The 12,163-nt window shown below is 30.7% G+C and overlaps 2 protein-coding genes and 1 long non-coding RNA gene across 3 annotated transcripts; 1 reads left to right on the top strand and 2 right to left on the bottom strand.

Annotated features, from left to right (window-relative positions):
• Nucleotides 1-1,190: 1,190 nt before the first annotated feature.
• On the bottom strand, nucleotides 1,191-5,521 carry Vamp7 (Vesicle-associated membrane protein 7). The gene is made up of 4 exons (XM_089703732.1): nucleotides 5,078-5,521; nucleotides 4,771-4,999; nucleotides 2,165-2,232; nucleotides 1,191-1,865 (listed from the first exon to the last, which is right to left on the bottom strand). Exons 1-4 carry the CDS (start codon nucleotides 5,279-5,281, stop codon nucleotides 1,707-1,709), a joined length of 660 nt encoding a protein of 219 aa, XP_089559858.1. The 5' UTR covers nucleotides 5,282-5,521; the 3' UTR covers nucleotides 1,191-1,706.
• A 931-nt stretch (nucleotides 5,522-6,452) lies between these two features.
• Nucleotides 6,453-7,633, top strand: LOC149482400 (uncharacterized). Its single transcript, XR_016316715.1, has 2 exons — nucleotides 6,453-7,443; nucleotides 7,537-7,633. It is a non-coding gene; the product is annotated as an uncharacterized LOC149482400 (long non-coding RNA).
• Nucleotides 7,634-10,048: 2,415 nt separating this feature from the next.
• Pyroxd1 (pyridine nucleotide-disulfide oxidoreductase domain 1) lies at nucleotides 10,049-11,887 on the bottom strand. Its single transcript, XM_089704076.1, has one exon. The coding sequence runs from the start codon at nucleotides 11,762-11,764 to the stop codon at nucleotides 10,349-10,351; it is 1,416 nt and encodes a 471-aa protein (XP_089560202.1). The 5' UTR covers nucleotides 11,765-11,887; the 3' UTR covers nucleotides 10,049-10,348.
• Between the last annotated feature and the right edge of the window lie 276 nt (nucleotides 11,888-12,163).

The raw sequence follows: 12,163 nt of genomic DNA, 5'->3' as shown, positions 1-12,163 counted from the left end.
ATGATGGACCATTATCAAGATTTTACATAAATTGCCTACTGTCAGAATTGATTGATTCGAGACTTCAGCATTCGATGCCCATCAAGGACCCATCCTATATCATTCAAGCGATTGAAAAAAAAGAGATTAATCCAGTGCAACCGATAAAGCATCAGAATGCTAGCAAAAGATTTATTAGGTTTATCAATATTAATCTATATATTATACATAATATAATAAATCTGTAGAAGACGCGAAGACTGACATCCGCGCGGACGGAGTCGCGGGCGGAAGCTAGTCAGTAATAAATATCTTTTGTTTTCATTTGCGTATTTTTCTATTTTATAATTTTTTAACACAAACATTACATTTTTTTTATTAAATACAAAATTTGTTTATCCGTTTTATTAGTTAAACTGAATAACTTTCACTAAGAAACTTAGGTCGAAAAAAATGTATAGAGTTATGCATTTTGTATGGAAAGCTTATTTTTTTTATATTTCGTCCAAATTTCTTTGTAAAAGTTGATCAGTTATATAAACATAAAGTTGAAGATATCAATAGAAAGTATTCGCAAATTTTGTGTACTGATAAAAAAAAATCACCCGGTGTAATTTTCACGAAAATTGTTTCAAATTGTCATTTTTGATACTTATTACGAATATTAAATTATACGAATGATTTAATTTTTAAAAATTAAGTGGAGCAACTTTCCCTTAGTACATTTGTATTATTTACATATAGGATGACAGGATGCATTTGTTTGCACTACTAGACCAAGCCCTTAAGATGACGAATATTTCGAACATAGTTGTTTTTAACAAATAAAAAAATAATAAACTGAATTCAATGGACACTGGAGTATCGTCGGGGTTTGTATATACCTAATAAATATTTATTTTAGAAACTACAAATGCATTGAAAAAAATTACGTGAAATTTGTTACAGTTTAAAATATTATCTCGTTTACATAGGCTCACTTATTCGAATTAAGATATATTTTAACCTAATAAATTAATTAAGTGTTTAATATTGCCAGTTCTCTCCTAAACATTGTTGAGCATATAATATATAGATTTTCAAATCAAACATCTTTAGACATCACTATTAAAATAATTATTAACTTCTCTCTATGATAGGTATAGATCTGTCAAATCAAACATGTAGACCACTCCGAAGTTACATTATATCCAAGCTGTCCATTCTATCGCTTTTAAATTAGTATTTGCATCTCCACCCCTCACGAACTTCAGAGCGATCGAATTGTTTGACGAGAGCTGTACAATATTTATTGAATTTATTGCAAATTATAGGTATTTATTAATGCCACGAGTTCACCAGTTTCCTTTCCTTGTATAAATATTATTAAGGTAGTGGTTTCAAACCACAAATCTATATTATTTTACGGTTTACCGAAGGCTTCATATATGGTTCTTGGTGAAAACGTGCAATAACTTAGACGTAAATAAATGGACATTTGTTTTTTATGCATATTATAACAACAAAGGGATAAGCCTTGATTTATATAATGATTGAATCTATATTTAAATTACCTACCTATTTGATAATTTCGCGTTTTTACAAGGTCCCTTTGTAGGGTTTTTGCTGAATAATAAATGAAAGGAAAGATACATTGCATATAATATGTTTAAATGTTCGACGGCAATAAAATCGATACTCTCATTTCTCTGTATATCAGGTTAATAATTTAATGAAAAATTAACTTCCTAACCAACACAAGATCTCCACGCAAGTCCACCGCAGGCCATCGCGCCGATCAAATAAAAAGCGAACGCAAAAATCAACGCCATAATTACGTACATTTTAATATTTTTCCAAAACAGTGAACGTTGTAGGGTCCTCGCCGAAGTCCTATACGAGACGGACTGAAAGAAAATCACGTATTAAATGAATCAATGAGTTGTGAGATAAAAATAAAGATCTACGTAAGAAGTGCGAAGCCTTACTGTTTCTTATTTACGCACAAGGTTTACATTGCATAATAAAGTTAAAGATATAACTTTGTCTTCAATTTCTTTGTCAGTTTCAAACTTATTCAACAACATTCCAATATACAGATAAGTTGATAAGAAACATAAATTAAATGTAAAAATTTACATTATTTAACATGTTTTTAAACAGCAGATCAACTATATTTGAATAAATTTAAATAATGTTTACTTACACTGGTCGCTAAATTGTCAGCCTTGTTTACTAGAAGTTCCAATTTCTCGCCTCGCATCGCCATATTGTCTGTAAAAAGGGAATAATTAACTGATTATTTATGTGATGATTTGACATTCTTATAAATAATTAAAATAAGTTGAAAATAATTAACCTATACATATTTAAAACCATAAATAAAATAAAAATAGAACAATTTTAATAGTGTGGGTGAATTAGAATTATTTCGCTTTATTTATTATCGTAATTTTAATTTTATTATCGTAAAAATGCCTTAAACAGAAAGGTCAAGGCAAAGGTACATTATTATTTCATAGTAACTACATAATATTTTAAATATATGAAACTAATTATAGAAAGGTCACTGCTTTTTCTAGAATATCTCAAAATATTTTTTATTCTATAGGTATGTACAGTAACTTACACCTTAGAAATAAATTGATAATGCAAGTTTACAAAATTATTTCACAAAACAACTGAATAATTTAGAATTTAAAAAAATTATAATTCAATACTTGAAGAATGACTATATAAAAATATGTTTTTCTTGCAAAAATGCCCTTAATTCTTGGCAATCTTGGCATTAAGGATCCATTATACATATTAATTAAGTTGTTTTGATAAGATATTTTTATGAGTAAAGTTTTGTAGGTACCATATTGCATAATATTTCCCTTCCTTGGTTGAATCATCAATTTAAATTATATTTTAATTATATAATTGGCTATATGAACGTAGAATCATCAGTAATGAGGGTAACAATCTCAAATAATCATACATAATCACAAGCATGAAGGTTGCTTCTGCATGAAATATTTGTTCCCATACAGCAAATATATACTTAGCTAATTAAGAAAATAAATGGTATAACCAAGAGAAGTGTGTAAGCTTAACTGTACTATTAGATTAGGCCGATTTTTCAATGCTTGGATAAAACTTATCCGTCCAATAAAGTATTACACGATAATATTAAAATGTCACGTAAACTGTCAAATACGGGCATTTAGAATACGTTTTTAAAATGGTAGTTTTATACATTATTCGACGAATAAGTTTTATCCAAGCATTGAAAAATCGGCCCTAAATAAAATTAAATGTTATCATTGGATGGATTTATGAATAGGCTAAATAAAAATAAGGTTATCAACCCTAATAGACCCAGAAAAATATTTTATGCCAATCAAAACAATCAGAAAGGATTTGTTTATTTTAAATCTACCCTCATTAAATCAAATCTGTATTTTTATCAATTGTTCATTATTCCATATCACATAAACATACATAATTAACAAAGTATGATTAATGTTACAATCCTTTAACAGATTTCCTAATGAATAGCAAACATTCATTAAATCAGAGATAACATTTGAAATAAACAAGTTTGAATGAGATCAATATATACTTGGAATAACTACTAACCCATGGCTTCCTACATAATACAAATACATTATTACTATTTAACCTACTTAAAGTTATGGATTAAGTTAAATACCTTCTTAGTGAGTTGCCTTATACAAGTAACCTAATAAATTTTAGGTAATAAGTTTTTATGGTATCTATTATTTTAGATTTATTGTATACAATTCATTGGCTTAGGTTGAGTATTATTTAATTATATGAAACCTATAAGTTATTACGGGTAATAATATATCCACATATGCACTAATGTTAAGACAAACCATATTGAGATAGTCGATAGATATACAAGTTGCATTTTTTATGACTGTATGTAAGCATTTTATGAATGGAAGTGTAGAAAAAGAGCATTTTCCAATTGAATTCTATCATATATGTAACTAAACCATTTTTTATTTAGAGGATTATTTAATAACTAGCTTACCGCCCGCGGCTTCGCCCGCTTTGTCTAAAACCTAATAAATTATATACTAAAACCTTCCTCTTGAATCACTCGTTCTATTAAAAAAACCGCATCAAAATCCGTTGCATAGTTTTAAAGATTTAAGCATACATAGGGACATAGGGACAGAGAAAGCGACTTTGTTTTATACTATGATGTGATATCAATGATACAAAAATCAGAATACCCTAATATAACACAAAAAAAAAACATTATGAACGGAATCCATGAAGTGATTTACAAAACCTGTTACAAAAATATTTAATAAGGTTTTTGTTCTAAATGAAATATCCATTGTATGAAAGTGAAAAAGGTCTTATGTTCAAATTAAGTCTTATCTTAATCCTGATTATTCCCATGATAACATGTTTATCTTGGACATGTCTTTAAAAAATTGTTATTAAATAATTTGTTATTTGTTTATATTATTCAACAATAATTTATTCTGAATCACATTAGATGCATCATCAATAATAAACAGACCAATGACATACTATACATAGTAGTGTGACACACAAATCATAATGATAAGGAAACAAGGCCTGCATAAATAAATAAAAACAATAATATTCTCTCACGGAAAATAAGATATTAATTTAAATGATATATTGCTGATCCATATTTCTTAATTATATCAATTACTATGCCAACAGTCTGTATCAACAATATGGAAATTTCACATGGTGACTACAAATACTATTGAGCAAATGTTTACAGACTATAATTAGGTATAATTATGTATAACTTACCAATATTTTTAACCATGATATTCTTCAACTCATCCAATTCTCCATGGACCCGAGATATAGTTTCTAGGTCTTTGGACTCGCTGTAATGTTTCATTTCTGTAGCCAATACTCTGGCAAATTCACTGTTCATGGCATATGGGATAGCTGTCTGGGCAGTGTCCCCAAACACAGATGTGAACCTCCTTTTGATTTCATTGAGAAAGAGAAACGCTCTCGATCTTTGAAATTTCTAGAATATCGAATTAATTACATTTTACAACATAAGTCATTTATCAAGCACTTCAGAAGATAAAAAACATTTACTCACGTCATCGGTAATGCAGAAATAAACTAATTTATTCTCAGCAATGTAGTGAAAGAGATAATTTCCATGAGAATAAGTTAATTTGTCATCATGTGGTGGAATTTTCGTTAAAATCTGTTCGGTCACTTCAGTAAAGTTTCCAGCACAAGTTGCATATTTGGCTAAAACGACTGTGCCTCTAGCAACTACGCTGAATAAAATAGGCATTTTGCTTGAATTCCCTGCGATATTTAACTAAACAATGAACACAAAGAGCCAACGACTGCTGGAAACAACTCGTAATCCTAGAAAATTGTCACTGAATTAAATTACTGGAGTCTGTTATATATTTATGGATAGAAATGACACCAATTATTTAACAGTGTAACTTTCATAACAAAATTAAAGCTAAAAGTGAAATTGGAAATCACGACAACCACTAGAAACGACGACAAACAATATAATTATCAAAAGTAGGGATGTCGATCTCAAATCGATTAATCGGAGAATCGATTTTTCGGACCAAATAAATCGATTTTTTAAATCGATATGTCGTACTGAATCGATTCAGTGAATCGATATTTTACCCTTAAAATCGACTTTCGATTTTTTCTTTTATGGTAAAAAAAATATATTTAGAATTAGCTGAATGTACTCACAATATTACGGATATATATACATACTTTATTGGCAAGAACAAACAAACTCTATTTATCACCACGTTCACTCAATAGCCGTGATGTTTATGAGTATCGTAGGATCATCTGTTCCCTGTGAGCGCCTTTTTTCGACTGCCGGCAACATCACAAGTGATGAGCGGAACCGCTTGGATACCAGTAGACTTGACAAATTGTTGTTTTTAAAAAGCTTAGATATGAAGCATTGGGAACTATAAGCTATGTTACTACTCTCTTAAATTTTTAATGTAACAAATACATTTAGAAAATAAATATCTTCTTTTATATTATGTGATCCTGGTAGTTTGACATGGTAATAAAAATAATTGTAATTATCTAATTCCCTGAACTAAAAAATTCCTGATTTTACTGATAAGTGATCCCAGAGATTGTTTATTATGGTACCATTCTTGATTTTCATAAAATGGATTTATATTTACATTGTAAATACAAATTTGAAAAAAAAATCGATTTTTTTAGAATCGATTTTTAGACCTCGATTTTTTTATGAATCGATTTATCAAGTTACGATTCGAATCGATTTAAAAATCGATCTTTTTTGGAAAGAATCGACATCCCTAATCAAAAGACAAAGACAACATGTTTCATTGCTCAGTCGTTTAACATTTTATGTCAATGTCAGATACAGACATGAAGTTGTAGATAAAAAAAAAATTCCCGACATGTTCCCGACCACTCCCCGACCATAATTTTACAAAAAAAAAAATATTTAAACATTGAGATAATATTAATATGGAGTCGATACCGCCTACACCACTTATGTTCCACTCAACATACGTCATGTGACGTAACTGCACTCAGTCGCTTGCTCGCTCATTGGCGCGAACGTCACGCTCATTTTTTATTTGTTTTAAAGTGAAACGCATCAAATATGCCTACGTGTGTGTTACGATATTGCACAAATAATACAAATAATACGGAAAAGTGCAAAGGAATAACTTTTCAATCAGTAAGTAACTAGATAATAATTTTTAAAACTTAGTTAGAACAAAATTTTTGGCGGGCGACATTTTGCGTCATTTGTCATAGATTAAAAATTTAAGATATGACATTGGGCATGAAATAAGTGTTGTTAGTAATATTTGCTGGCGTATATTTTTATAGTATAAAATAATAATTTTACATATTTAGAAAAGCATAGACTGGTTGTTAATTGAAAAAAGGTGAAATCATGAAATATGAAAATCAATTACTTAATCACCAATTTTTTTTTGTTAATTGATTTTAATCAATTTTAATTGATATTGTATAAGCTACTGACTTGAACGTATAATTGAATTATTATTTATTTATCTGCACTAATATTATAAAGAGGAAAACTTTGTTTGTTTGTTTGATTGTAATAAATAGGCTCATAAACTATTGGACCGATTTTGATGAAATTTGGCACAGACAATCTTTAGACCCTGAGAAAAAACATAGGCTACTTTTTATTGCGAAATATGTACCACGGGCGAAGCCGGGGCGGACCGCTAGTTCAGAGATTAATATTTTTTCTATTCAAGGTTTCCATGTTTGGGCCGTGAAGAAAGGGAAAAATGGGTAAAATTTGTCCAAAACAACCGCAGTGAAGAAACCTGGTTACCATCTGATAGAACTTGCGTCTGTTCATTGCATTTTCGCGATGAGGATAAATATACCACAAACGCGGGAAGGCGTATTCTAAAGAAGTCTGCTGTTCCTTGTATTGATGTTAGTAATAATAATAAAATTTTACGGATTTGTATAACAAATAAAATATTATTTTAGCCATCACTAACATTATTATTATTATATTTATTTTAGCCGAAGGTGTGCTACAATAGTACTGGAACAATACAAGCAATTTCTGAGCCGGGAACATGTTCTGAGGATGATGAACTAAATATAAATAAACACAATTTTTACACGGCTTTTATTTTTTTTCTAAAAAAGGCTCAATTTGTAAGGAATGAAACTTCCCATAGCCCTGACTGAACCTCCTCATCCTATATTATATGCCAGATATTGTTAGCCCCGCGTAGTAAAGTCAGTTTATATCTAAAATAAATAGGTATTAAGTAAGTACAAAGAAAATTTCAAGTCAACGTGCATGTAAGGAGTGGCACCCAATAAAATAGACAGAAAGAAACAAAGTGTCGCCTCTATAGCGGTGAGTCCTCGGAGCAATTAACTAGCCTGGAGAAGTAACAATTAATTGAACAATAACGCACTAGTTTGGCCTTTCTAGCTTATGGCAAAATGTCTTGCGAAAAAAGAGGACAGATATATGTCAGTTCGACAGTTTGAAATGACATGTAGCCATTTCAATTTGTTTTGATCACCAGTCTGGTGATCATCGCTTGGTTATTTTAATTATTTTTTTTGAAGTGAAAAACGAGTGTTTTAGTTTAATTTTTTATTTTATGAAAAGACAATTGACTAAAGATTACATGGCTTGTGTTGTTTACGGCTGTAAAAGCCGTAGTACTGGGAAATCGGATGAAGATAGGAATTTGTCATTTCACAGGTTAGTGTTTTGATCAATTATTTTGTTAATTGTGTTATAAATAAGTGAATTTACGTTATTTTCATAATCATCTATTTTTTATCTAACCGTAATCATTGAAATGAAATCATAATCAGCTTAGTTTTTAGAAAAAATGCAAAATATAACTTCCATAGTGTTGTGCAATTATCGATACTTGAGTAGGTACGAAGTACTTCATTGATAATGACTGCTTTAAGTTAGGAGAAAAAAAGGTATTTAAGTATGGATTTTATTGTTATTTGCAGGTTTCTGGCTTGAGAAAAATTAAAAGATGTTCGGGTTAAAGCTATAGCACAGGGAAAATTGGAAGCCTTCAAAACATTCTCGGCTTTGTTCAAATCATTTCGAATCAGACGGGAAGAAAAGTAAAGTGCTTTGCAGAGATGCTGTGCCACAAGTTTACGGTGGCATCTATTTTAAATAATAAATATTGTAATTTGGTAATTAAGTATCGAATTAAAATGTTGTAAAAAAAAATTAAATGTTTATTTGTTTTATTTGAAGAAATTTATTTTAAACTAGAGGTGCCCCGCGTGTTCTCTGGGAACAAACAAACAATTTTTTCCCGTGGGAATGAGTTATTTTCCCGCGGTAAATTGTAGCCTATATTATGTTATTCTGATGTTTAAACTATAAATTAAAATTTAATTGTAAAGTTTCATAAAAACTCATTCAGTAGTTTTTACGTGAAAGAGTATCAAATGTCCATTCTTATATATTTTCGCTTCTATAATATTAGTAGGATACGATTATTGATTTGTAAAATGATCAACCAGGTGGAAGTCAGATTCGCGCACGAAGGGTTCCGTATAATTCTATGAATGAATCTATGAAAACAGGAAAAAATACGTACCTTTTTACGAAACCATAAAAAAAACCTAAACCGAAATACCTAATAATATTTTTTTATAAATACCACTACCATACAATGCAAGGCAGTCAGTACGCATCGTAAATGAATAATTCCAAATAGATTCGTGTAAATTATCTTCAAGCAATTTTATAACTCAATTTTTTTATTTATCGATATTTTAGTATTCGATAAATTTGTGGCAAGCACTACCTTTTTAGAACAAAAAGTGGCTACATGTGGATTTGAATGCCAAGCCGATAACAGTGTGTTGTCTCTTTCTATCGCACTAATTAGGGTATTGAATAAAAGAGAGCCACTATATAAGAAACGTTCAATTAATTGTTACTTCTCCAGGCTTGTTAATTCCTCCGAGGGTGAGTCAGTGACATCGCATAATCTATGACTGTCTAGCCGTCATTCGCGCGCCCCGCGCCGCCATCTTGGCGCACAGATTTTGTTCGTGGTGTCTACTCCATAATAGTATTATCTCAATGTATTTAAACAATTTAATGAGAGGCGTTTGCATTTTACACACATCAGCAAATTAATTTTGTGTTGCATTAAATATTTAAAAATATTTATATCAAATTTTATGATATTGTAAAATGGAAAAATTAAATCTCATAGGGTCTATATTAAAAAAAAAAACATTGTTTTTTTACTTATTTTGATTTAAAATTATAAATTTTTCGCTAAGATGTTAACTAAGATATTGACTAAGATGATAAGAATCTTCGTTGAACCTTGCGCATGTAGAAATTTACTAAAACTTTATCTGTGAACTTCCCCCAGTGTTCCCCCACAACGCCAATACTCGTCAAATTTATAATGTAAATTAATATTAATTGTAATAATTTATTAGTTGGATAATAAGTAGGTAATAAAAAGAATTATGTAGGTTTCATAATGTATTTCATAATTTAACATGATAAACAAAAAAAAATGTTGTGTGGTTTTGTGAAACCACGGTAAAAGTGAAACTGTTCGAACGGTTCCGAACACTGCTTTGTGTAGCGCATGTCGCGTGACGGTCGGCTGCCGAGTAGGTATACCTACTCGGCAGCCTCGATACACGCGACATGCGCTACACAGACCAAAAAGTTTGAGACGATGTAATAAAAGTTTCACTTTAAAAAACTTTAACAACTCAAACAGTTTATATAGCATTTTGAATCATAACATACCTATAAATCGTAAAATAAATAATCATATCATATTATATCAATAATATTAAATTAATCAAAATAATCATCAATATCAATATCAGGATTAAGTATATCATCTCCAAAAGGAGTTAAATCAATTTGGTCTAAAATAAGATTTTCACACATTTCTTCAAGATCTGTTTCTCCAATCAAAATAGCACCTTGCAGCCTGCCATCCTTAAGTACAAATTTAATATATTCATGACCCCGTGTCATTCTTAAAAGAATTTCATAATTTTGATCAAGTCCTTGTCCATTGTATTTTCCCAATAACACTACTCTATATCCAAAAAGATTAGTGCAATGAGTGAACAATTCAAAACAAAAGTCTTGTAATACTTCTTCATTTGTTATTTTAGAATGCATGGCCTTAGCAGCCATAGAACCCATTTGCCGAGCTTGGGTCCAAAGCCTTAGCTGAAACCAGTGAGGAGCATGTTCCCATGATGCACAAGCAACATCCCCAGCGGCAAATACATCTTTTATAGATGTCTGTTGAAGTTCATTAACAGCTAAGCCCCCATCTTTTCCAAATTTTGGTTCAATGTCCCATGTAAAGTTAACAGCAGGTTCCACTCCAGTGGCAGAAATAACAAAATCACATTGAACAGTCTTTCCATTACTTAATTTTACATCCAGGGGATACTCAGCATCTTCTCTTTCAACTACTGACTCAACTTCTACTTTATAGATAATTTCCAACTCTTGCTCCCCAGTTTCATTTCTTGTATTCTCTAATTTTCTATACCAATCAGGTCCAAGTGCTGCTGATTTAAGATTTTTATTTAATGATACTAATGTATCTTCCTCAGAAAATACATGTCTTCTTAATACTGTACTATCATTTTTTTCTTTGTTACTTTTGAAGGTATCTTGAAGAAATTCTGCTGCACCTGGATCTACAAATGTTGCTGAAATGTAATCATCCCTTATAACCCAAATCTTCTGAATGCCCCTAGTAGCATGTACTATTTCAGATGCAATGCCACCATTGCCTACTATAACCATTTTATGACCATTCTTCAATTTTTCTTGGAACTCTTGTACTGATTCTGTATCCCTAATACCAAGTATTCTTTTGCATTTTCTTGAATCAGATATCAATCTTGGTATACCTCCGGTACATATACATACAACATTATAATTTATCTTTATTCCAATTTCTGTAACAGCGACCTTATTGGTGGCATCCAAATGTTTCAATGAGTCATACACTATATTCAAATTAGGATGAATTTTCTGTAGAGAAGTAGCTTCGGTATCATGGACATCAAATTTAACAATAGTTTTAGCATAAAAACTCACGTTGCTGACGTTTTTAATTAATGAAGAAGCTGTTAAAATGATAAGGGATTCTTCAGGATGTAATATTGCAAGACTTTCCACACATGTTACACCAGCTATTCCTCCGCCCACAACTAAATACGTTGTTTTATATTCAGACATTAAATATAAACAAAACGAAATCCTTGATTTAATGATTCAAGTTATTTAAGTTCATGCGTAAAATAAGATATATCTTTACTTCTTAGCAGGTAAATAAACTTTATACAACTGACAAGTGACAACCACCTGACAACAGCTATCGTCTGTCAGTTGTCACTGAAATCTGAAGCATGGAAAACGTAGGTACCTACGGGTGTGTTCCGATTTTAATACAAGATCCCAGGACCGCCAGACCTCAAAGAATGAATGAATGACCTCAGATATGGACGATTGGATAGTGTTAGTATGTGCTACCATCGTAAGCCTACCCGCTAGCTTTGTCAATGGGCCAATTTCCAGATATCAGGTGATAAAGGTTCATAAAAACAGTAATTACCTCACGTATTTTCGCATGGCTGA

Source organism: Colias philodice, chromosome 15 (assembly GCF_061535455.1).
Source record: "Colias philodice isolate Cphi_HAF_F1 chromosome 15, ilColPhil1 Martin Lab GWU primary, whole genome shotgun sequence".
In the NCBI taxonomy this organism is placed as follows: Eukaryota; Metazoa; Arthropoda; class Insecta; order Lepidoptera; family Pieridae; genus Colias; species Colias philodice.
This window is presented reverse-complemented; position numbering and strand designations above follow the sequence as displayed.

What these genes read in the sequence shown, in the direction of transcription:
- Vamp7 (XM_089703732.1), bottom strand. Translation starts at nt 5,281, where the DNA reads ATGCCTATTTTATTCAGCGTAGTTGCTAGAGGCACAGTCGTTTTAGCC. An exon ending in ATTTCTGCATTACCGATGAC is followed by an intron (nt 5,000 to 5,077) that starts GTGAGTAAATGT and finishes TCGATATTCTAG; the next exon opens with AAATTTCAAAGATCGAGAGC. An exon ending in TATCATGGTTAAAAATATTG is followed by an intron (nt 2,233 to 4,770) that starts GTAAGTTATACA and finishes CCCTTTTTACAG; the next exon opens with ACAATATGGCGATGCGAGGC.
- Pyroxd1 (XM_089704076.1), bottom strand. Translation starts at nt 11,764, where the DNA reads ATGTCTGAATATAAAACAACGTATTTAGTTGTGGGCGGAGGAATAGCT.